The 26,820-nt window shown below is 37.2% G+C and overlaps 1 protein-coding gene across 2 annotated transcripts; it reads right to left on the bottom strand.

Annotated features, from left to right (window-relative positions):
• Positions 1-26,741, bottom strand: LOC110929014 (arginine decarboxylase). Of its 2 annotated transcripts, XM_022172105.2 has the most exons (5): positions 26,619-26,741; positions 26,391-26,432; positions 20,099-20,140; positions 1,281-1,820; positions 1-1,168 (listed from the first exon to the last, which is right to left on the bottom strand). In XM_022172105.2, exons 1-5 carry the CDS (start codon positions 26,664-26,666, stop codon positions 143-145), a joined length of 1,698 nt encoding a protein of 565 aa, XP_022027797.1. In that variant the 5' UTR covers positions 26,667-26,741; the 3' UTR covers positions 1-142. The 2 variants fall into 2 exon arrangements, with proteins under 2 accessions (XP_022027797.1, XP_022027798.1); XM_022172106.2 differs by lacking the exon at positions 20,099-20,140 and having other exon boundaries at positions 26,619-26,740.
• Between the last annotated feature and the right edge of the window lie 79 nt (positions 26,742-26,820).

Here is a 26,820-nt window from a genome sequence, read left to right as displayed (position 1 = left end):
TAAAGAACAAACCGCATTATGTATTGTCTGAAAACAACCAAGGAACAAACAACTATTTATTTAGGGCTTCACCAAGGAATAATTTCTTATTTAGGTATTTAGGCTTCGGTAGGGATCAAGTAACTTCTTATGGATTCATTTCTCATAGTTCTCCACCAAAATCCACGATAGGATTACCACAGGCAACTATGGAAGAGAGAGTGGAATCAGCAACTCCGATAACAAAACCACCCTTGTTTTTTAGCTTTAAGAGATAACTTAATACTTCCTCTGTGATAACTTCTCCAGGTACAAGTAACGGGATTCCTGGCGGGAATGGACATATCAACTCCCCACAAACTTCCCCAATACTCTCTTCAAATCGAACTTTCTTTTTGCTTGCAAAGAAGGCATCTCGAGGGCTCAATCGCATGCTAGGATTCGTTTCAGTAAGAGGATGTATATCGCCTACTTGAATTGAGATGTGTGTTTCTGATAGATGCTTTAACCCAGACACAAGTCTCACAATATCGTCTTTACTGGTTCCTAGATTTACTACAAACAAAATAGAACGTGTCCCGGTAACCTCTGAAATCAACCCATAATCTTTTGTTATTATCTCATTAGCTTCAAAACCTGATAAACCAAGTTTCCAAACCCCAACTGTAAGTCTTAAAGGGTCTGCCTCTAAAGTAGAAGAATTAAAGATTGTGATTCCAGGAATCCTTTCTACAAGAGCTTTTGCTTCCCTGGCTAATTCAAAAGGTTTGTTAAAAATACTTTGTGGGTGTTCACTTATTTGAGCCCTTGCAGCATCTAAGGAAGCTAAAAGAAGATAGCTGGGACTTGTGGTTTGAAGGGTTTGAAGGCACTGACATATTCTTTCTCTACCCACAATCTTTCCTGACAAATGTAACATTGAAGATTGTGTGAGAGATCCCAATACCTTGTGGGTTGACTGTATGGAAATATCAGCCCCTTGATGAAGAGCTGAAAGATGTGATGAGCTTCTGTGAAAACGTAAGTGTGCCCCGTGAGCCTCGTCAACAATGAGCGGAATGTTGCGAGAATGGCACAAGTCGGAAATATCTTCTAGATTGCTGCAAATGCCGTTATAAGTAGGAGAGGCAATGAGAACTGCAGATGCTTTTCGACCTTCAGAATCCAACTCTTTCATTGCCTTCTCCACCTGCCATGCATGAAATGATGAAAGAGCTACGTTAGTTATACAATAGTTAAGTATTGAATAATTAGAAAAATAGATTAATCAACATTTTATTTTTGCTTTTATTCTCACTTGCCTGAGAAGGAGTGATGCCATATGGAATGTCCCAATCAAAATCAAATTCTGTGTTGATATACTTTGGGATTGCACCAGATAACACCAAACCAGAAAAGGCTGATTTATGAGCGTGTCGCTGTATAATTAGTGTATCGCCTGGTGAACAAGTAGCCAAGATCGATGCTTGAATCCCACATGTTGTACCGCCAACCAGGAACCATGTCTCTTTAGCTCCAAACAATTTAGCTGCTTCCTTTTGTGCATCCAAAATAGGGCCCTTGGGTGCAAATAGATTGTCCACTGCTGGAAATGTTGTAAAGTCATAGATGAAAGGTTGTACTCCAATGACAGAAGACAATGAAGATGGAGCTGCCCGACCTTGGTTATGGCTGGGAAATTGAAAATATGCATCATTTCGTGCGGCTACAGCCTTTAGTCTACTAACCAATGGAGGGCTTTCTTTTGAGTCAGGAATAAACATGTTATCATCGGCGTGCCTTTTCTTATCTTCGAGCTCCGCCTTCACATCCTTGTTCCATCGTATTCCATGATTTCTTTCCTGCGATCCTCGAAAGTTTAAACTCAATATAACAGTACATAAATGAGTAAGGCTGGAGGGTGTGGTTGGAGCTCCCTAGGGGCTTTATCAAGCCACGTAGGATCCACGTCAGCCATGGAGCCCCCCTTTAAGTTGCAGGGTGTGGATGAAGCCCCACTTGAACAAAATAAAAAAAAATTGATTGGACTAAAACTAGTGGGCCCCACCTGAACATTTCAACCTTGGCGCTACCATGTTGGCGAAAAGAAGATAGCGCCCCCTCTTAAAATGGAGGGTGTGGTGATGAAGCCCATATGCGCGCTATACATGGTGAGGTGGCGGGGGTGGCGCCCCCACACCCTCCAGCCTAATAACAAAGGTTACTCTGTCACTAGCTTACTTCACAACGAGACCCACAATGAGGCCTTGACCATGGCTTTGGGGGTATTTAAAAAAAATTGGTTATATATATAGTTGTTGTAACCTTGCCTTTAGGGGTTTTTAAAAAAAAAATTGATTTTTTTACCTTTCAACTAAAAGTATTTCATAAATTACTTTTAACCCAAAACTATATGTTTTTTTTTACTTTTAGCCCAAAACTTTTTATCTTTTGTAGTCTATTCTCACAACTTTTTTTACTTTTAACTTTGTTCCTTTATAGTTTTCATTTTACGCAAACTCGCTTTATGCTTCGTTCTAAATTTTGTGACTTAACACATCGCAACGTGCGTCTTTAGTTTAACGTTTTTACGTGTCGTTCTAAATTTTGCGAGTTAACATGATGCAACGTGCGTGTGTGGGTGAACGTTTTTACATCGTCTATTTTTTTTTCCCGTTTGACACAGTGTTTTAAAAACCGGTATATACAGCCGGTAATACCGGTTGCCGGGGTGTTGGCCGGAACGATTCAGTCCGGTATTTTGAAGGAACAGCAAACGATTTGAACCGCCGGTATTCAGGTAAAAACTGGTATGTACCGTTAAACCGGTAGCGTCCCACCATTTGATTTTCTTTAGTCGGCCCAAGACATTGACGATTAACCTCGGGCACTTGATGTTTAACCAAGAGCATCGTATGATCCATTCATCAGAGCCTTTGCGTACCATCCATTCATGATCCATCAAAGCCTCTGTGTACCATCGATCATCAGAGGTATAATTTTGTGTTTAAATTTTTGTTTCTAATTTCAAAACAATTGGTTTTGCCGTTGTTTTCTCTGTTGGAGAACAGAGATGGTAGAGACGATGAGACAGGAAGGGAGCAACTTTGACTTTCTTTACCTTCTTTTATATCTCTAAATTTACTATATATTTTTTAATTTCTGTAGTTGTATGCATAAGTTTACTAAATATCAATTTATCCATACACATAATGTTTTCGCAACTGTAAAACTATTGTTTTGAGTTGTATAATAAAATCGGTGACGTATGGATTTGTTTATGCATATATATACAGTGATATGTCTTAAAAAAAGTTTGTTGTTTTGTATTAACGTTGTATTTTATGGAATTATAGTGTTAATTAGTTAACCCGGTTGAACCACCCGGTATAACACGGTTCAACCGGTTGAACCATTTCTGAGTCAAATCTGACATGACTTAAAAATCGGTTTTTAAAACATTGGTTTGACATGTTCAACATAACGTGCGGGTCCTAAATCGACTTAGTTATAACTAAAGAATCCATGCCGCATTGCGGCGGATTGTAATTCTAGTTCATTTATATTTAGCATGTATATCAATCTTAATTATTACTAGGTGTAGTACCCGTGTAACCACACGGGTAGGTTTAGTAATGATCAAAATCAAATACTAAAAAACAGATTATAATATATCATTTAAATTTTGGTCTTTATTTCTATATCTTTATAAAGTAATGTTGAAGACAGTATGTGTGACCACACGGGTAGTTGTAATAACCATCGAAATAGATTATAATAGATCATTTAAATTGTTTGTATTTAGTTCATGTTTGATATAGAAATTAGCTAACTAACTCAAAATTTCTTCTCTAAACTGAAAGCATGACCTAATTTTATATTGTCTAATAATTAAAGCCTGACCTAATTCAAATAACCAAATGTTATTAAACAGTTCAATAAAGCCCCTTATATTTGATCCAATTAAGCTTACTAATGGATTATATTTTGTAGGTCAGTTAAAACCCTTCTATCAAATGTGGATTAGATTTGTTAAAGACATGTATGAAATGTCCTTAATACCCTTATCCCTTAATATCCTTTAATATTCCTTAATACCCTTATCGCTTAATACCCGTAACATAAGCAGATTTACATCAGATTAGACTACCCACTATCACAAACATTTCTCACAACCGGTTACCACATTCAAATAAGACAAACTACTTTTTCATTTTTAAAATATTAAAATACTAGGTTATAACCCCGTGTATTACACGGGGTTGAATAAATAAATTTTATATACTAAATAATTAAACAATATATCTTTAAAAACCTCATTTATAGTACGGGTTAAATAAATATAATTATATATATTAAATAATAAAAAGTTATATCTATAAGAATCATATTGTATGGGTTGAATAAATGTAATTTTATATACCAAATAAAAAAGTTATATCTTTAAAACCACGTGTATTACACTGGTTGAATATATGTAATATCGTTTACCAAATAATAAAATAATACATCTTTAAAAAACTCATTTATTACACGAGTTGAATAAATGTAATTTTATATACCAAACAATAAAAAATTACATTTTTAAAAATATGTGCATTACACGGTTTGAATAAATGTAATTTTCTGTACTAAATAATTAAAATTAAAAATAAATATCCTTATAAAACCCCGTGTATTTTACGAATTGAATAAATCTAATTTTATATATCAAATAATAAAAAGTTATATCTTAAAAAACCTCATGTGTTACATGGGTCGGGTAAATGTATTTCTGTATAGTGAAAATAAAAATATTTAATATATTAATACAAAATTTGGTTTTCGTGATAAAAATAGATTATTCTGTTGTTGCAAATTTGTTAACGAAGTCTAAATAAATTTAACCATTTATTTAAAACTCCGAAAATGTATAAATGATAAATAATATTAGTTAATTTTATTTTAAGTTTATTCAAATTTATTTGATACCAAACTAAACAAAACGTTCAAATATAATTAAGAGTTAATTACATAGTTAGTCCCTATGGTTTGCAAAAAATAACATACTTAGGTACTAATAGTTTAAAATCACCTTCTATGGTATTAACTTTTCATTTTGTAACGTTTGGAGGTATTAACTTCTAGGGTATTAACATAGTTAGTCCATGTGGTTTGCACAAAATAACATACTTAGTTACGAATAGAATGTGATTTTAAACCTGCAAATAACGTTAATACCCCCAAACGTTACAAAATGAAAAGTTCATACCCTAGAATTTGATTTTAAACTATTAGTACCTAAGTATGTTACTTTGGGCAAACCACATGGACTAATTATGTAATTAACTCTATAATTAATTCAAATAAATAATATTATAAATGAGAAGGAGATTAAACTAAATAATAATTATTCATAAGATATTAAACTAATAATATTTAGTAGAAGGATTATATATAATATATATTATTAAATTAAATAATATTTAGTAGGAGAGTTATCTATAATTAATTAGAAGAAATTAAACTAAAATAATAATTATCTATAAGAGATGGCCTAATATGATGACAAGTGTCCCTATAATTAATTAATTAATTAGAAGAAATTAAACTAAAATAATAATTAACTATAAGAGATGGCCTAACATGATGACAAGTGTCCCTAAAGTGGTTTCTTTTATTATATAGTTAGATTAAATAGTGTCACGAACCGTTCATCCTAGCAACCAAAGGTTGCAATCTTAGAATTGATTATTATAATATTTTTTGTTTGCCTTTTTATTATTTTAATATTTTCTTTTATTTTATGATTCATATTTTATTTATAAAATAATGATTTAAGTTGGGTTGTGAATGTGAGTGAAAAGTTAGATTGGGTTGGGTTGTGTAGGTGAAAGAAAGAGAAATTATTTTTTTATTAAAAGGTTGGGTTGGATTGGGTTATGATAGTAGATAGTCTTATAATATATCATTTAAATTTTGGTCTTTAGTTCTATTTATACTATATTAGACCATGTTTTATAGATAAGTATTATTTTAGTTTAATCTTTTCTAATTAATTTAGAGAAAAATGCAATTTGCGTCACTGTGGTATGTCCCAAACATCAACCTGAGCCCCTAAATTAAATTTTTGGTTTTTTGAGCCCCTATTTATTCTTTTACCAACCTGTTGTTACACACCCCAAACATAAATTCGCCGTCTACCCCTCTCTCTCATTATTTCACATCGGCCCTCCACCTACGTAACCACCACTGTAACCGCCTCGCCGCCACCACAATCTCATAAGTGTTGGTTCAGTTCTGTTTATACATGAAGGAAAACATGAAAACATACCTTTGATTGCATCGGTACAGGCCAGCAGAGAATCCAGATGTAGATGCAGCAATAGTGTTTGACATAGTTGTCAGTTTGGTCTGGTTCCTCCTTAGGGTGCAATCTAATGATGGTGGCTAAGAAAACCGAAAAGGGTATCGGCCGTAGGAGACGGAGGTCGAACATTATGATGTTATGGCTAATAGGGTGTCTGATTGTGTAACTGTCTAACCACTTAACCTCCATATAATTCTCCTTATATAAGCACCCAGGAGGAAACCCTAATTAGTTAATAAGGGTAATTGGGCCCATCAACAATTACCAACTAATTATTTAATAGGATTGTTATATATTTTGATCCATATAATGTAAATGATTATAATGGCTACTAGATTAAATATTAAATCATAATATATTTAATCTTACATTCTCCCACTTAGCCGAGTAATCATTTACTATGAGTATTAGATAAGCCTGATCAGGAGTTAACACTCATTTTAGCCTTAAACAAGTACTATAGCAGAGAAATACAGCCGTTGAATCATTATGCGACTCAGGACCCCCATTAATCATACTATAGCCATAATTTAAAACCTAATAGTTATGATCAAAATACGCGTAAGCCCTTTGTTTGATTTGTAACTATATTTGTCTATACGCCATTATGCTAGCTTGACATATTCTTAGAGACATACAAATCAAACTGATGAGGAAAATTAACTAATACTTAGTTATTCATAGTACGATATGTAATTGCGCACGACTATTAATTAATACCCGTCTATGAGCTCTCTTAATAAGACTTATGGGTAATAGCCCTTCAGTTATAGGATCCTTAAGCATATCATGAATGTATTCGATACAAAACTTAGTTTCCTCAATTCGTTCATAAACGAATAATTAATTGCGTATCGAAACTTAATGCAGCACCTCTTGAACTGTTACTGTTCAAGGAGTTATGGTAGCTGACTTTATCACACTAATTCTTCAAAACATTAATTATATGGAGTTAATAAACTTATGAGTCCACTGATAAATTTCCAACAACATTTAGTGACTATATTATGTCGTTATAACTTAGGTTGTTAATATCAGTGCATTACGACTCCTCCATGAAATAGGTTTTGTCTGTTGACATAAAGATATACCCGAAATTACATTTTATAATCTTTAAATATCACAAAGTTAGAGTAATAAACCGGTTTTTAATTCTCACTTCTTCTTTAAATTGTAGTCTCTCGTTTCTTTTAAAGATATTGTAATACTCCATTAGATGCTACACATTAATCTAGACATATCTAGTGTGTTGCAATGTGAGTAATATCTAAACGAGTATAGACTTAAACTTACATAAGGCTTCTAATTAATGAAGCATAAGGAAATAATCTCATTTATCCTATTATCCTCTAAAGGAGAGCAGTATTTTGTTACATATGTAAGGACCCATTTAACGTTAAACTTATAGAACGAAACTATTGTCCCATTGGGTCTATCTCGGTACGTTATGATATCTATTACATAAGAGACATCTCTGAGATCTATTATATCAAAGTTTGTGTTAACAATGCTTTGACTTATGTAACATATACTTGTCAAGAGAATATCATCTATATAGACAAGTTTATCTTAGTTGCTCTCACTCATTTTGAGGTAGGTTCATTAATCCACTTGATTCTTGATGAAAATAATTACATTAGCTTTTCATCACATTATGATGTTTGCATTAACCCATACATGGATATTATTGGCTTATAAATAAAGTGTTCTTTAACCTTCGGTTTGAAACTTTAGGTTGTTATCTAATGAACATGTAAATATGTCAGCCATTTGTTAGGGAAAATCGTTTTAATATTCATCTAATGTAGCTTAAAACTATTATAAGCTACTAGAACAGTGATGATCCTCAAAGAAATCTTTTGTTAGATATGTAATAAAGATAATTTATCTCTTCTTGAGTACAACCTTTGACAACCAATCATGCCTCTTTGTGTCTTAACGCTTATATTAGGATTTGATTTAGTTATGAACACTCTTAGGTAATTCAATCAAATCCCAAACATTACACGAACACATAAAAAAAAAAGTTTTACTAGAAGACTGTTTTATTCCATTCAGATGATTTATTTTAAGAGATAGGATCATTAAACATTTCCAAAATCCATTTCAACTTCAATTAGGGAGGTTATGTAATCATCAAAGTTAGTAGGCTTTTAAACCTAGATGACCTCCTGAGTTGATTATTGGGTTCATTAGAAGTTTCAGTTTTATGGATTAGCTCTTGGTTAGGTTGCTATCATTTTTATTCTAAGTTTGTAAGGGTTGGTGCAGTATGGTATACAAGAGGTGTAATCGGAGTTAAATTCGGAGTGAAATTTAATGACACTCTTCCCCCCGCCTCTTGTATTCCTTGCAAATCATGATAAGGACTTTGACTGCTCCCACCGAGCTTAGAAATCTTTAGGAACTCAGCATGCATAGGGTCAATGTGTAACGACCAACAAATTCTAATAGAGAAACAAGTTAATGACGTTAGTCGTTGTAGTTTCTCTTGTTGAGGATTATGTTATTTTAGGTAAGAAATCTAAGTGCGCCACAATTAAGCAACAATGAAACTTTTGTAAGTGTAGCATTAGATTTTAAGGAGACAAGTATTGATGGAACAGTGTCATGATGGAGCGGTGTCTTGTACAAGAGGTGCAAACTTATAAGGTAATGTAAAATTTTCACTCCCCCACCTCTTGCAACTATTGCAAGTCATTATTAAGACACTTAATGCTCCCACTGATCTTTAATATCTCTAAAATGCTACAAGAAAAGTTTCAATGAGCTACGTGATGTGGGAACCTATCACATATATGTTAGACTTTATTTGATTTCTTTAACGTCCAGATGTCATAAGAAACTTAGGGACATATTTAATAGAAATCTTATAAAGTATATGTATGAATAAATTTCTTCTAAGACCGTGGGCCATATGTGACAAAATTTAGATACAAGTTGATAGTCTGTTAAATGATAAATGAATTATGTCTGAATATTCCATTTGGAATAAGTTCCACAAATGTCAATGAATGACTTATGATGGACCCATGCTTATTCCTTAAGCCAAGTCATATTTTAGGGCTTTAACGTCATGATTTAAAATCACTTATAATGAGATTAGATGAAAAAATCATCCTCATTAACCATGTTATGATTGCTTATGAATTTTGGTTCTAATGGATGAAATTTATAAGTCTCATTTTCCTTTTGTCAAATTCTCGTTAGCTTGATGACAAAAGTTGTGAAAAGTAAGGCATCATCTAGTTTCATCTTAGTAATGTTTCTATCCAGATATTTAGAACAAATAAGAGGAGAGTTTAAGATAAGTGTGACTTTATGTTGACTATGCAAACCTCACAACCTTCATAACATTGCTTAATTATGAAACTATATTCTGATTAATCTTCAGAATATATAAGGTATCGAAAGGCGTTGTTAGAAGACTGCTTATTATGGTTCTTATAGCCTTAACAATTAATCTTGTCACTAACTCTCATGTTAGTTATTTGTTGAGTTCTGGTAAGGAAACGTATGGAACTAGAGTCAACTAATCATTTGTTAATTGGAATATTAAAATTAGCAGACTTAAATATCATTATTAAGTGATTATCTAAATAATTTGCCCAACTGCTCTTTAGAATAATGGATAGTCTCGTTGCTTATGCCTAGTCTAATGACATAATTATGTAGTGAGATTTTCCCTTGAAGAACCTTAACGTTGGGATTAGCACTTGTAATTTGTCTATGGACCTTAGAACAATCTTCTTTTAAAGTTTTAGTGGTTGTAAGGTGAATAACATCTTATTTTCCAGTTTCAAACATTTATTTCTATGTATATATGTTGCTTATCAACACACTCGTTATACTTTGGTACTTTTGAGTGTTATAGCTGATTTATAATGCATCAAATTGTACAAATGAAAACTTAGTATGTAATGTACTGGAAAATGTACTTATTTCCATGCGTAAGCCCTTAACTTTATGGGTCATGGTATTGTACATTATAATATATTCACATATACCACTTAACCTTATAATTTATAATTTTAAATGAAGACATGCGCCTTAGGAGTTCTTGTGATTATTCCACAATTATAGATTAGTCTTAGGAAAAACTTAATCTGGAATAACTTTAGTGATAGCAATTATGTTAGAGAGTCCTTGATTATCATAAGAGACATCATGTTCGATTTATCCTAATCATCATGCTCTACTTTTCTTCTGTAGTGCTTTATCAGAAGAGAGCAATAGAATTATCGTGTCTTAAGAGATAATCAAGGATTTATCTTAAGAGCTAATTCTTATAGAAACTTTAAATAAAGCAAAACATTTTAGGCTTAGGAATTAGAGTGGATGAGATATAGACTTATAGAATGAAAATGATAGTGAGTAAAAAAAAATGGGTACTAAGAATAAGGCAGACAAAATGATCACAAAAAATTAATTGAGGATCATTAATATAAGGATCATTATGTGAAGAGGTTGTGATACGTCTATTACTAACATCAAAATAATAGACTACTTAAAGTTCTACTTAAACGAAGACAAAACAGCTTTGGCCAGAAGTGTAATCATTTAAGCATATGTGCAAAGTGGTTGTAACAAATCAGCTTTGGCCAGAAATTGAGACAATCACTTTAGTTATGCACTTGTTAAGTATGCCATCTATGAATGAATTAAATCAGCTTTGGCCAGATATTAAAACATTCATGCTTATGATGCATACTTAACATAGCTTTCGTAATACTTAAACGATAAGTAGATGTATCAAGTCAGCTTTGGCCAGAAATGATATATCAAAACTCATTCAAGTTAAGCCATTTTGGTTTTGTAAAACATTATTTGATCCTCATTAATTAACTAAGTGATTACAAAACCAATTGTTTAATAGCAAACCACCCGTTAGCGCGGATCGAACTCCGCGGTGAGTTCGCTGGGGTTTGCGGGGGACAGCGTGCCCCCGCACGGGGTTCGGGGCGGAGCCCCGAGCTAAATCTTAGTTCACACTAAACAGCCTAAAATAATGAGGTTTCGAGTCAGGTTTCGACTGAGTTATGAGATCTCGAGTCGGTTATGAGGTCTCGAGTCGCAACCTTGTTGTCACGAGTCGGAACCATGGTCTCGACTACTATATCTTATGAGATCTCGAGTCATGATGAAGTCTCGAGTCGCAACCACGGTCTCGAGTCGCAACCTTATGGTCTCGAGTTATGACGTTATGGTCTCGAGTCGCAACGTTATGGTCTCGAGTTATGACGTTATGGTCTCGAGTCGAGACCTTTGTTGTTATGGTCTCGAGTCGCAACGTTATGGTCTCGAGTTATGACGTTATGGTCTCGAGTCGAGACCTTTGTCTCGAGTTGTAGACCTTTGAGCCCTTATGATTTCGAGTCGAGACCTTATGGTCTCGAGTCGAGATCTGTTGGTCTCGAGTTGTGAAGGTTTAAGGACCTGATGATTTCGAGTCGAGACCTTATGGTCTCGAGTCGAGACCTTATGGTCTCGAGTCGAGACCTTATGGTCTCGAGTCGAGACTGATGGTCTCGAGTCGAGACTGATGGTCTCGAGTCGTAATCTGATGATCTCGAAGCTTCCTGTTAACAGCTGTGAATGTGAAAGCATAACTGAAAATTCGAATTCTAAGGGATTATGAGATATTATTTCCTGTTTTAAGATGATCTAATTTTATCAGCATATTTCAAAAATTATAACTGTTTATCTAATAACAGTTTTCGAATAAACTTAAAAAATAAAATTGGATCAAACATGGAAAAACACTCATTAATCCTAAAACATTCCAAAACATAATAGAATTTTCGAATTTTCCTAAGAACATGATGAACCCTAAAAAAACATAAAACATAAATTCTGGAACCCGAAACCTGAATTTTAATAGTTTTTCTAAACAGATTTCGGTCAAAACATAACCCAGTTGAAATCGAGTGAACATATAATTAATCCTTTTTCCCGAAAACAAAGATCTCGAGTCGATCTTCATGACTCGAAACCGGCTGTCACCGTTTTAAAGTTACAAAATATCCGTTTTCCAAGTTTCAATCCCAGAATTATGGATACGAAAACAGAACTGACTAATCAACATATGCTCTGATACCACATGTTGGTTCAGTTCTGTTTATACATGAAGGAAAACATGAAAACATACCTTTGATTGCATCGGTACAGGCCAGCAGAGAATCCAGATGTAGATGCAGCAATAGTGTTTGACATAGTTGTCAGTTTGGTCTGGTTCCTCCTTAGGGTGCAATCTAATGATGGTGGCTAAGAAAACCGAAAAGGGTATCGGCCGTAGGAGACGGAGGTCGAACATTATGATGTTATGGCTAATAGGGTGTCTGATTGTGTAACTGTCTAACCCCTTAACCCTCCATATAATTCTCCTTATATAAGCACCCAGGAGGAAACCCTAATTAGTTAATAAGGGTAATTGGGCCCATCAACAATTACCAACTAATTATTTAATAGGATTGTTATATATTTTGATCCATATAATGTAAATGATTATAATGGCTACTAGATTAAATATTAAATCATAATATATTTAATCTTACAATAAGGCCACCACAGTATCTTCGACCGGCCTTTGTTGCTTTTTCTTGGCCGGCAAAACCACCGAATTATTTGAAATTGAATCCTTTGAGCGGTCAAACGACATGATGTAAACCGATCACTACTATCACAAGTCTGAATGAGGTTAAGGCGGTGAAGGTTTTAGGAGACCCGACCCCATCTTTGAAGGCTCTGCGACAACGACTAGGGGGTTCCGGCGAAGGTTTCAGACACCCACTTTGCACCCGCATGTCCAATTATCATGAAGATCGGCGAATTTAAGGTGGGTGAGGGCCATATAAGTAAGTTCATCCGTTTTTGATGTGTTTTTCTGGCAACGGTTGACAAATCCGGCGGTTCTGAAAATGACGAATACCACCAGGAGGATAATCCATTCCATGGTGGCGTGGCGGCGAAGGCTAAAGACCGGTGGTAACCACTCACATCGACAGACGGCAGCAACAACTCTCTCTCTACAACACCGCCACCAAACCGCCATCGCAACCCATTGCCACCGCTCTTTCTGAGTTTGGTTTGCAGATCGGAAACCTAATTCGTGTGTAATCTTCGGTGGTGTTTGTGTTAGCTAAAAGGTTTGAAAAAATGAGATCTGCAGAGGATGAGAGGTTACAAAGGATGAGAGGAATATTGTTGTATTAATTCTGTATCATATAAAAGTTTTGGCTTGTATGGTCGGTGGCCAATGCCACGGCTTCATGTTGCAATATTCATCGTTCTTATTGTTTTTTTAAGTAATCACAACAGCTCTCCCCAGATGTGTGGAAACCCGACCCCCACCTGTCCGAAGGCACGACAGTGGAATAATCGGTAAAACCTCGCCTCCCATCCAAGTCAAAACGTCGCCATCCGTATTCGCTCTTCACCCGGATACCGTAGAAAATAATGAGGACGTTTAGTTAATTCGTTGTTGTAAGGACGTTTTCGCTCTTCGCTTCTCATCCAACATTGCTAATTAATTTGATGTTGTATGGACGTTTTAAATATGGAAACCCAACACTTAAACACCCATTTAACTACGTGTTTACATGGCATCCATTATCTACATAATAATACCACCGTTTAAGTGCACATTTGCATGGTTACATGCTCGTATAACTAGAATGTCCAAAACTAAACACACCTTTAAAAGTTGAGACAAATAATATGATGTGGTGTTAATGTAAATACCGCTTTCACATATGGAAACACGGTTATTTTTTTTTTTTTGAAAGACCAACAAATAATTTTTATTCCATCACATCTGGACAACCAAATGTTAGCCAGATGGGCCACCAAATGTTATACACCAAGCTTCATACAATGATTCTAAACTATCATATGCCAAAACTAGTTAAATCGAAATTACACCAATCCTCCCATGACAAAGCCGCATTCTTGACTCTACTTTTCAGCCACATATACCCGTACATCTTGATTTCTTCTTTCATCTTATTCACGTAAGGTTGTCTTCCTTCAAATATCGCCTCGTTTCGACTCCTCCAAATAACCCATATCGCCGCTTGGGTTACCAAATTTATCACTTTTTTCCACCTTTGGGAACCTCTGTTACACTTCTGAATGTTCGCCAGATCCCTTAATTCCAGTATCAAAATTTGTTTTATTTTGCACCAACTTGATATAAACTCCCATATAAGTTCCGCAAGACGACACGAACCGAAGAGATGTACAGCCGATTCTTCCGCTTCTCCGCACATTTTGCATCTATTATCCTGGATTGCAATGTTTCGTCTAGCCAAAGCCCCATAAGTCGGTAGTTTATCTTGTATCAATCTCCATATCAGGAAGTTTACTTTAATGGGAGACCAATTATTCCACTCAAACTCCAGCCCAAGATCTGAAAAAACGAGCTGTTGTGCCTTATCTTTGATGCTCTTTACCGAGAAAACACCCGACCGATCCAAGTTCCAGATCCACTTATCCGTTCCCAACCCAAAATCGTGGCTAAAAACAGCAGCCGATAACTCATTCAGCTCCGTTAATTCCTCTGAAGTAGACGGCAATCTTATCCACCTGAAGTCTGTTTCCAAACCGTGTGCCCCTTCTACCACCCGATCCTTAATACATGCATTCTTTTGACTTTCTAGCTGGTACAAAGTCGGAAATTTTTCGCATAAAGGTACATCATACAGCCATCTCTCTTTCCAAAAGGCTAACTCTCTTTCACTACCCGGTGCCCCCCGAAAGAATGATTCCAAACACAGACCCATTTCATTGAAATCACCTTTTAAATTATGAATTTGTTTCCATGTGCTTGCAATAGACATTCTTGCTGGAATAAAACTCCATGACCTCGAATTATTGTGCACCTCCCACACCACTTTCTTCCATAGGCTTCCTCTTTCCACCTTGAATCGCCACCACCACTTGGACAACATTGCTAGATTTACCACTCGAAGTGACCCAAACCCCATACCCCCGAGAACTTTGGGAGTCATCATACTTTTCCACGCAACCCATTTCATTTTTTCTTTTTCCGGAATCGACCCCCATAAAAACTCTCTTCTCAATTTTTCTAACTTTTTAATTACCCCCAACGGAGCCTTGTATAATGAAAAATAGTACGTAGGCAAAGCGTTTAACACAGAACTTACCAAAGTAATACGGCCTCCAAAGGAGATAGTTTTTGCCTTCCAAAGTGACAATCTTTTCTGAAAGGTCTCCACAACCGGGTCCCAGTTCTTAATCAAATTCATGTTCGCCCCTACTTGTAGCCCCAGATACTTAAACGGGAATGATCCTCTCACGCACCCTAGCATATCCGCCATCAACTGCACATGGGTATCTTCAATGCCAACACCATACAAGCTGCTCTTTTTCAGGTTCACTTTCAATCCGGAGCTTATATAAAAGCACCTAAGTAGTCTCTTCAAATTTAATAGGTTATTTAGGGACCACTCACCTACAAAAATCACATCATCAGCATATAAAAAGTGAGAGACTGACGTCCCATTCGGATCAAACCGTAGCCCTTCAAACACTCCAATTTCACAAGCCTTTTTCATAACCCCTGTTAATGCCTCCATTGCGAGTACAAACAGAAAAGGTGATAGCGGATCACCTTGTCTTAAACCTCTCGAGCATACAAATTCTTGTGTTGGAGATCCGTTTACTAATACCGATGCCCTCGCCGACGACACAATTGACATAACCCACCTTCGCCACTTAGCCGGAAAATTCATTTGGCACATCATAGAGTTTAGAAATTCCCAACTTACCGAGTCATATGCCTTTTCAATATCTACTTTCAAAATCATCCCCTCCCGTTTCTTCTTTTTCAGCCAGGGAATCACTTCATTCAAAATAATAACTCCATCGAGTATGCTCCTATCTGCCAGAAAGCCTGTCTGTTCTTCCGAAACAAGTTTGCTAATTACCAATTTTAATCTGTTAACAAGAACCTTTGAAACCACTTTGTTTAGGCATCCGATTAAACTAATCGGACGATATTCATGTAAACCCCCTGGGTCCGATCGCTTCGGGATTAGTGCTAAGAATGATGACATACAACCGCTATTCAACTGTTCCGCCGTGTAAAAGTGTTGAAAAAGCCTCATGAAATCTCCCTCCAATGTATCCCAGAACCTTTTAATGAATTTTAAGTTTATTCCGTCTGGGCCAGGAGCCCGGTCTCCCTCACATTCCCAGACTGCCTTTTTAACTTCGGTCAATGAGAAAGGACCCACCAATGCTTCGGCCTCCATATCGGACACTTTGGACAGAAACGGGCACTCTAGCGAAGGCCTAGAACTTAAGGGTTCTTCAAATTTTTCTGCAAAATACGAAAATATGTGGTCCTTTACCAAAGGCGGGTTCGCAACCCACACCCCATCTATATGAAGCCCATGTATTCTATTATTACTTGTATTTGCGTTTACGACCCCATGAAAGTATTTCGTATTTTCATCCCCTTCCTTTGCCCAGCGAACCCTAGACTTCTGTTGCATATCCATTGCTTTTAGTTTATCCGTCTCCGAAATAAATGACTTACAGTCCATCCTCTCCTCCAATTCACTATGATCTAAGTTCCTTTGTTCCGCCAACAATTCCAAGTCTTCTAACTTCTTTATTTTTTCGTTGTACACTTTATCCATATCTGACCTCTGGATGTAGACCCACTCTTTTAGACGTTTTTTAATCCATTTCAGTTTAACGTCCAGAGCCAAATCTGGTAAGCCTGTGAACTGAAAAATACTCATCAAGTGAAGTACTTGTTCCACCGCCCCCGGAAGTTCAAACCAAGAATTGAACATTCTTGATGGAATCTTACCATAATCCATCAGAACAGTTGACAATAAGATTGGACAATGATCAGACGCTAAATTCGACAAAGCCAAACACGACGCTAAAGGCCACTTTCCCATAAAATCCCTACTTACTAAAAATCTGTCCAACTTGCTCATCTTTGTGCCGTTATCCGACCTATATGTGTACTGCCTGCCCCCCATTTGGTACTCTACTAAGTCCGCTTCCATTATAAAAAGGTTAAAGAAATGTGCATTTGCCACGATGAATTCTGAGTTCAGTCTTTCTTCTTGGCAACGTACATCGTTAAAATCACCTAAAAAAACCCACATCCCATTAACTGAGTTCTTTAACTGCACTAATTCACCCCACAATCCACGTCTCTCGCTCGGATCATTTTGTGCGTAAACATTAACCACAACGATTTCTTCACCAGTCATCGCAATGTTCCCAGCCACTGCTAAAAAATTCTTGTTCTTGACAACCCCAGATCTAATAAAAACCGATGGGTCCCAAATAGTCAATAACCCCCCTGACCTTCCCGACGATTCGACCGCTTCGTAATCAAATACCGTTTTGCCCCAAAAACGACTGACCATAAAATTAATATTACCTGGCATCTTCGTTTCCTGAATCGCTATGAAATGCACTCCGTGTGTCGTCTTCAAACCCCTTACCCAATCCACCTTTCTGGAGTCTCGAACTCCCCTCAAATTTACTGACATATAATTCATGATGGAACCTTATGGCCACCTTCCTCCCTAATTGCCTTAACCAACTGGTCCCTAGCTTCACTTACACCAAAACCAAGCTTAGTTCCCAGTTGAATTGTTCTCATTACCTCTTCTTCTATTTCGATGTCCTCTTCACCCATTGGCGTCACGACCGCTTCCGATCTCTGCATTCTATGATGAGTCTCCGCCTCCGGTTCAGTCGACTTAGTCTGTTGTTCTATAGTCGCCTCCTCCGGCTCTTTTCTTTTCTCCCCTTGATCTTCCTGACTCCTTATTGAAATGGAAGCATTGTTTTGTTCACCGGATAGGTTTTCAACTGGGTTGTTCAAATCCAAAATGTTGGGTAATTTGTATCTTTGGGCCCAATTATCCCCATCATTACCCTGTGACGTTGGGCTCCTCATGCATCTGGGCCTCTTCTTTGACTTGGCTTCTCCTCTCAGGCCCACTCCTCCATTACACCCCATGTGAAAATTTTCTTTATCATTATTTTCCCCAAAGTTGTAGGTCCCACTCTCATAATTATTCGGCGCCGACTTATCATTAACATCAACTCCCGCATTATTTGGCTCCCCATGCAAACCATACAAGTTCCCATGCATACTAACTACTTCGACCCTTTCGTCTTCCACTATCTTTTGACCTTCCCTTTCTCCGACATGTACTTCCGGCGGTTTCGAGTATTCCGGCCCAATTTCACCGTCTTCCAGATCCTCATTTTCTCCGGCCACCGATTCCATCGATTCCTCCGTCTCTGAGTTTTCTGATTCGTCGCCCGAAACAAGATTCTCTAGCACTTGAACAACAGAAACCTCCGAAACTTCAGAAACCCACACACCATATGTCTGATCTTCCCATTGCACTTGAACTGCTTCCTCTATACGCTTACCAGATTCCGATACAATACCACACATTGCCTCATGATTTTTCGGTGAAACCCATGAAAAGTTTGATTCAACTACGAGTCTCCCATACAATCCTGCTATTGTATTATAAAATTTCCCATCCCTGAGTTGCAACGGACCACCGGTTATTCTTATCCATACCAACCTCTCCCACCCAACATCTTGTCCTTCCCATAATGTAGCCGACGTAAAAAACTGTTTCCACATTTTTTCTTTACCTCTTATGAATTGCAGAGCTTCCTTCTTTTCTTTAAAAATTAATAAAAACTTTAGGCCACCAATATAGCTAATCGCACTTTCCTTGTAGCCATCTTCATCTAACGCATTCCTCATCTTCTTTATTGCTTCCAGATTCAAAGCTTCAACCACAACTGACCTCATCATACAATGATTTGGATAAATTGCGGCCCTACCTTCATACACCATACTTTTGCCATTATTATTCTCTGCATGAACTTCGTTATTTTTTGTCGAAGGTCCTGCTAGTGATTCCTTAAAGGATACTCCCTTTCTCACATAAGCTTGGCCCGGATAGTTTCCTGTTTGTTGCTGGTTTTTTGTCGTCAACGGAACGTATTTTTTTGTATAGGCCTGGTGGTTTGAATGTTGGTCGAACCTCTTATTTCCTTTGCCAAACTTCGCCGGAAATACCTTTAACCTAGCCTCGTAGATGGTGACCGTATTCATTCCTTCTAGAGTTTTATCCATATTCACCACTCCTTGAATTCTTACGAAACCAAAAAAGTTCCCCCTAGCATCTCTTTTCTTTGCGACGTACGCATCTTTTACTAACCCATGAGGTTGGAAAGCCTTCCATAGTAGTGACTTTGAGATTTCTCCCGGAAGGTTTCCCACATAGAACGTCGTCACATTTTGTTCCTGACCGCCATTGTGATAAAAACTCCCCATACTTCAACCGCCCTTGATGAACCAAAAAAATAATGGTCGAGCAACGAGCCACCCCCCAACTCCCTCCGGAAACAAAACAAACGAATCAGCGGCGCCCCGATCCTAAGAGTGTTAATGGGATTCGAACCGATCTAGCTAAACTATACTCAGATAGCCGCGATCAGTATCAGACCCACTAAGCCCCGAAGAAATCAAGAAACCACTGCGGGAAGAAGAGGGAGGAGGAAGGAGCAGATTACGAACGAGGAAAAGAAACCGACCGAAGGGGGAGACGCTGAATCAAGATAGAAAGAAAGGTCCACCGTAACTTCGAGAAGAAGAAACGGAACCTATCACGCTATTTCGACAAGACGATCTCCGGCGCAACTCCGGCGACGGTTCAGTTCGAGAGGGAAAAACAATAGGGATATAAAATAGATATTTTTTACCTGAGAACAAGAAGCTCTTGGCTGTCTATTACACCTCACGCGCTGCAACATTAATAACATAACATGCGTTTTCATTTGCTAAATCCCATAGAATAATTTTATTAACTAATAACATAAAAAAGTATTTTTTTTTCGTCTTGAATCTACACAAAATATACATTTGTGCTTAAAATTATAAGTAAAAGTGAAAACTCAACAACTAATCACATAAAAACTACAAGACTTGGTATCAAATTTGGACAATCAAACGCGATTGTTGATAGGAAGAAGAACATCATCGGAGCTCTAAACACAGTTTTCAGTAATAATAGTATCCACAGATTTATATATGTTGTCTTGCTGTGTCAACATAGGAAAGACTTGAAAATCGATCTAGGCTAATAATAACAAAGTAGGTTGAGTTCGTCAATATCGATCTCTCTATGTTATTTAAACTGCGGGGTATGGGGCGGGGGTTTGGGCGTGGGTGGGCTGAAAACGCCCAAGCCACCACCCCGGGTGGGCATGGGTTTGGGCGTGGCCCCTTTTTCGTGGGTTTGAAGCCGGGCGTGGGGCGGTCTGGCCAAGCTGACATGGCGGGCTCTAATTGGACAAACCAAAGAAGCCGTTGGGCTAGCCGTTGATTTAACTATCAATGGCTCAGATCTAGCGAAGCCCACCAAACCCACGCCCCCAACCCCCGCCCCACCATACCCTGTTTAAATGTGGGTCGCCCCATGTCTGCCACCCCAAGTCACGTGTCAACAAATGCCCCAACCCAAGCCCAACCCCCGCCCCACCATACCCCGCAGTCTTAATGTTGTTATACTTCTTTTTCCAAAAAAGCAAGAGATTTAAATATTATAAAGAAATTTATGTGTCATTACTTAAATTAGGTTGCTTAAAGTCTATTTTTTTCAACTGTGATATGATACGAATGTCTTTCGTCGTATATAATTGAGTTATAAAACAGGGAGTCAAACTTTCAGAGTACAATTGAATTAAATTCAGAGTACAACCGAGTACAATTGAATTAAATTCAGAGTACAACTGAATTAAATGAACATAAACTTAGCCGTTTAACAAGCAAAATCAATGAATTCTTACAAGGGTTTGCTGGGATTTTATTCCAGCTAGAGCCTCTTTGGGTGGGGTCTGGTGTGGGGTAGCTAAAACATTGTTGATTAACAAGATAGACGGAATCTTTTTAAGAAACTTCTTCAAAGGGTCAGTGGGAAAGGGTGATGACATAGCATTTTGGTTAGATCCTTGGGTTATTAACGAACCACTTAAAGACAAATTTCCAAACCTATTTTTGTTGGAGTCGGAGAAGAGAAGCAAAGTTATCGATCAGATCAGTTGCGTCGCGAGTGTTCCGGCGGTAAGATGGAAGTGGAAAAGGCAGGCGATGTCGACTCAAGAGATGGCGAAATTGGATCAGTTACGTGCAATCATTTGTTCAGTTTCATTAAGTTACTCGCATGATAGTTGGAAATGGAACGGTGCGACTGATGGTGAGTTTAGTGTGGGTGCGGTTTAAGAGACTCTTGAATAAGGGCAGGGGTAGTAGTGAAAATTTTGTGGCTAAATGGTGCAAGTGGCTTCTGATTAAGTGTAATGTTTTCATATGGCGCGCCGAGATAGACATGATTCCTACTACCGTGGAATTGGTTAAAAGAAAGATTAATATCGCAAGTATTAACTGCCCTTTGTGCGAGTTTGGTGATGATACAGTGAAACATGACCCAAAAATTACTTTTAACACATGATACAGGTGAATAGGAATGAATAGTAGATCAACATAGGATTTGGCCTTAGTAACAAGAAATAGACTTATAGTTTATTATCTACTTTGTATAATGTCTTTTATATATTTGTTTCATTTGGATTATTTGTTATGTGAAACCTTTAACATGGAATTAATGAATATTTAACCATTTTATAGGAAGTCATAATCTTTGGATCAACCAATCATGCCCCGGTCACCTATTCCGCTGCAGGTCGGGTGTGACAGATTGGTCTCAGAGCCAATGACTTTAGGGATATAGGATAGGTTATTAGACCCCTAGAACCTATACTTTAGTCAACTAGAATCTATGTGCTTATCTGATTTTAGGTTTTGTTTAACTTATGATTTGCTATTGCTCACACATTTAAATTCTGTTCATATCACACACAAATGCATGCAAGCACCCTACCTGTTACGTGAGTGTGTTTCATACAATGTGTTATAGTTATATTTGTGCAACGTGTATATATTATTGGTATAACTCTCATTACACACACAATGCACTATTGTAACACCTCGAAAGTTTGTGTCCAATAATGTATTGACACGTGTCTTGAGTTTACACATGGCAATTAATATTTAATAAAGGACTAATGTTGACAAACCTTGAAAGTGAGTAAATTCGAGGGTTTTAAATGTCAAACAAGGGTAAGTATACTGTATAGTGACCCTGAACGATGCTCGTACCCTCAAACGAATAAATCATGGATCGTACGGAAACGAAACGTGGAAGAAAGTGAGAGATTACAAGCTTCAGGGGTTAACTGTGTCAACATGTTTAATTATACCTCTGAGTGATCCTTTGACGTACCCGAAGCCTTGTAACAGTAAAATACGCTCACTAGAATGTACTATATAAATTTCCGCGAAGTTCCGTTTTAAAACGAGAAAGTTATGATCAAATTCGTACGAGAAGGGTTAAAAGCGTCGACAATGAAAGTTAAGACTTTCCGAATAATTAACAAGATAACCGGGGACTTAACAGCGCGGGTAAATAACACGAGGCCCTTAATTGTAATTAACCGAGGGCCAAATCGCAAAGTTACCCCTTCAAACCCGAAAGGTCAGGTTAATAATTACTGAAGATTTCGTTATTAATTACAAAGATTTGGTCATCATTTCAAAATATTTGAAAACCTGAAAAATTAGACTTGAAGCGGGCCGCATAAAAGTTTAGATTAAGTTTACGCGGGCCGCGAGCCTTTTTATAAATCGTTTCTGACATGAGGATCCAGGCGACCCGCGTAAAGGGGAGCCTGATCCTTCACGCGGGCCGCGTGAAACGCCCAGATGCAGAAAACTTGGACTAACTTGCCTTTTGAGATAGTGAACGACCATACATGCAATAAGTGAGGCATGGGCACCCTCTACCTGACCCCTAGCACCTTAGGACACCTGCTGAACATCCATACTCACTTGTAGCCTGAGTTGTGATGATCCCATGCCAATTCTTGCACTATAAATAGGCATACATGGTTCACAATTGAAACACACCTCAAAACACATTCTCTGATCATTTCTGAAGCTCCCAAGTGTTCTTCTCTAGTTCTAAGTCTTACATCAAGTCTCTGTGAGTATGCCAAACCTTATATGGTTTTGTTTTTGCTTAGTTTAGCCTAAAAGTCAATCCGTCATAACTAACGATTGACTTTGCGATAAATCACGAATGGTCCAGTGAATTCTCGAATCAAAAGTACTTATGTGTTGGTATTTATGTGGGTAATAAACCTCTAAAAGGGTTCCCCCTGATCACCACTCTAACTAGTTCAAATGTCGAGTCAAACGTATGCTTAAAAAGTCAACAGAAAGCCATTTTTGCGATTCTTGCATAATCTGTAATATAAATGGTATGAAACCTGTTTGAACACTCATAAAACATGATATTAAGTATATTAACTTGTCTAAGCTCGTTTGATTCGGCCATTTGCCATATTGACCCGGTTCGGAGCCGAATGTCGCAAAAGTTTGACTTTTGCTTTGACTTCAGTTCTGACCCGTTTTAGTGCAATGTAGATATGCCTTAGGACTCTCTTAGGACCAGGTCACGTGATGGTATCACCCTCTGTGACCGGTTCGTTGTTTGTCCGAGTCTTTTACGCATTTCCGTTAATTACTTAAAAGTTGACCGTAACGCCCTTTTTAAAATAAAACGAGTATTTCGGACACGTGAAGGGACCATAACCTTGCTTACTAAATTCTAAGCATGTCCCTAAAGTTTCACGCCAATCCGAGGTCTAGAATGGGAATTATGCTAAATAGCGCATTTATAAGAAACTTTTGTAATAAACGGCGCAATTAGCATAACGCCTACCTAAACCAAGATTTCGTCACCAAAACTTTTACTCACTGTAGTAAAATAATATTTTGGGATTTTTGAAGATTTTTAATTAATTTTAACCTGCTCATAACCTGCGGTTATGGCTACGGTTCGGTAAATACCGAATATGCCCTTTTCGGCCAAAACTTGAGTTCTACAAGGCCTTTTGACCCGATTCCAGTTGCTACTGATTTTAATTAATAAATAAAGTATTTTAGACTTATTAAACTGATCGGAAAACTCAGGTTTCCTGTAGAACTCAGAAAGCCCTTTAAAAGTCTTTAAAATGACCGGAAAACCCCTACGGGGCATATAATGAACTAAAACTCGTTACGGGCATTATGGAAGGTATCCTACTGATACCACAACCCCTTTAAAGTATATTGACTTAGGAAAACAGTGTAGGACTCCTACGGATACCCGTTGCGCCTATTGCGCGCACGATTCGGCTTATGTAACTAGTTTACATAAATTAGCCGAAACGGGTCAAACCATATTATCTTGACCCCAAAATCCAGAGTGTGAATATTAAACCCATATAAAACAAGTCTCCGAACTTGTTGGGTCAGAATCACATTCCGTTCTCAGTTTTCGCCTTTCACGCGATTAAACCGTATCTATCCCTCGAAACTGACCGGTCTAGGCTACGGCTAATATAAAGACCCGTTAGGATTCTAATAGGTTATTTTAAAACCTTCGTTCCAGAATAGGAGCCCCAATAAAAGATATATGTGATTTAACCGATTAAGGACAATACTTGCAAAGGTAAATACTTTTAACTTATTTTCCCTTATACGGGCTTGGGTTACGGTATATAAAATACCGCTTGATTGAGCATCAAATCTTCCATCGCTTAGGTGGTTAATTGAATAATTTGATCAGCTCATTTAAACAGTCTTGTTACTTAAAAGCCTTTGGGGGGTTAATGACCATGTCCCAGATATCCTTGGCATCATTCGAAGAAATGGCCACGACCTTGACAGTCGGGTGTAGGCGTACACCCGGTATTATGTCTATATTATTAAAAGACGTAGCCGATGGTTTACCCACCTTGGTTTTACGCAATGTGGTGTGTCTATTGATCTTTAACCCGGACTAGATCCGGGCTACTGAACGCATAAAAGGAACATGTAATTCGTTCACAAGATTATAATTTTAAATAATTCTCCCAAGTTATAAAAGAGTTTGTGCCTCGTGCATTCAAATCAATTTTTAATAAACATTTTACAAAAGTGTCGGTTGAATGTATTTACCAGTGTAAACTGACGTATTTTTTCCAAAAAGATTAAGTGCAGGTACTACACGTAATCGGCTGGCAATAGCTCCTTAGCATCTTAAGAAGTCTCGCAAGCGTGATGTCTTATCTGTGAACAACTTTTTTATTTATTTTGACCCCCCTGTGGATACTATTCAACTATTGTGATACATTTGATATTACAATCAAAGGTTGAATTATATTTATCTTTATGCTTCCGCTGTGCATTTATATATTGTGGTTTGACTATATTGTTGCCAACTACGTCACGATAATCCCCCACTGGGCCCACCGGTGATACACGTGGAAATCGGGGTGTGACAACTATATAATACTTATAATATACTTATTATAAGTTCCAGTTTCCTCCAAAGTTTTCAAAATCACTTTTCCTTCCAATTTTAAAAAAATTTCTTTTCATTATTAAAAATTTTGAGATGATTTTTATTTTCAAATCTCATCAAAGTAAGTGCACGTGACGGGCATGTAGTAACCGGAAGGGTTCGAGTACCGGTAGTCGGGGCGTCCTGTCTAGGATTGGCATTCGTATAAACGCGAATTAACAGACCAGTTTGCCTACCTGGGTTCTAACGATGAGAGTACGAAGCATGTCACCAAATGTTGCGTGAACAAGCCCTACTTTGATTAGTCACTGTGTCCATACCTGGATACCCCTCTGACTTTCATACCCTACATTCATGTTTTCATGATTTTCATTCGGGTTTTAGTGTGCGTTAACCGGCTAACACATGTGAACAATACGAAAGGCCGGTAATCATGGGGGCTTACGTAATTACAAAGGTGATGTATGGCGACATACCAAGCCCAATTACGAGCAAAACCCAAGACACTTTAAGTGTCGCATTATTGTTTTATGACACACCACAAAGGTTTCATTTTATCATACGTTTTATGACACACCACAAAGGTTATAAAATAGATATGTTTTTACCTGAGAACAAGAAGCTCTTGGCTGTCCATTACACCTCACGCGCTGCAACATTAATAACATGCGTTTTCATTTGCTAAATCCCACAAAATAATTTTATTAACTAATAACATAAAAAAGTACGTATTTTTTTTCGTCTTGAATCTACACAAAATATATATTTGTGCTTAAAATTATAAGTAAAAGTGAAAACTCAACAACTAATCACATAAAAAATACAAAACTTGGTACCAAATTTGGACAAGCAAACGCGATTGTTGATGGGAAGAAGAACTTCATCGGAGCTCTAAAGTTTTCAGTAATAATAGTATCCACAATTTATATATGTTGTCTTGCTGTGTCCACATAGGAAAGACTTGAAAATCGATCTAGGCCAATAATAACAAAGTAAGTTGAGTTCGTCAATATCGATCTCTCTATGTCATTTAATATT

The sequence above is a fragment of the Helianthus annuus genome, chromosome 3, assembly GCF_002127325.2.
Source record: "Helianthus annuus cultivar XRQ/B chromosome 3, HanXRQr2.0-SUNRISE, whole genome shotgun sequence".
Taxonomy (NCBI): Eukaryota; Viridiplantae; Streptophyta; class Magnoliopsida; order Asterales; family Asteraceae; genus Helianthus; species Helianthus annuus.
The sequence above is the reverse complement of the archived record's forward strand: the minus strand, read 5'-3'. Positions and strand labels throughout refer to the sequence as shown.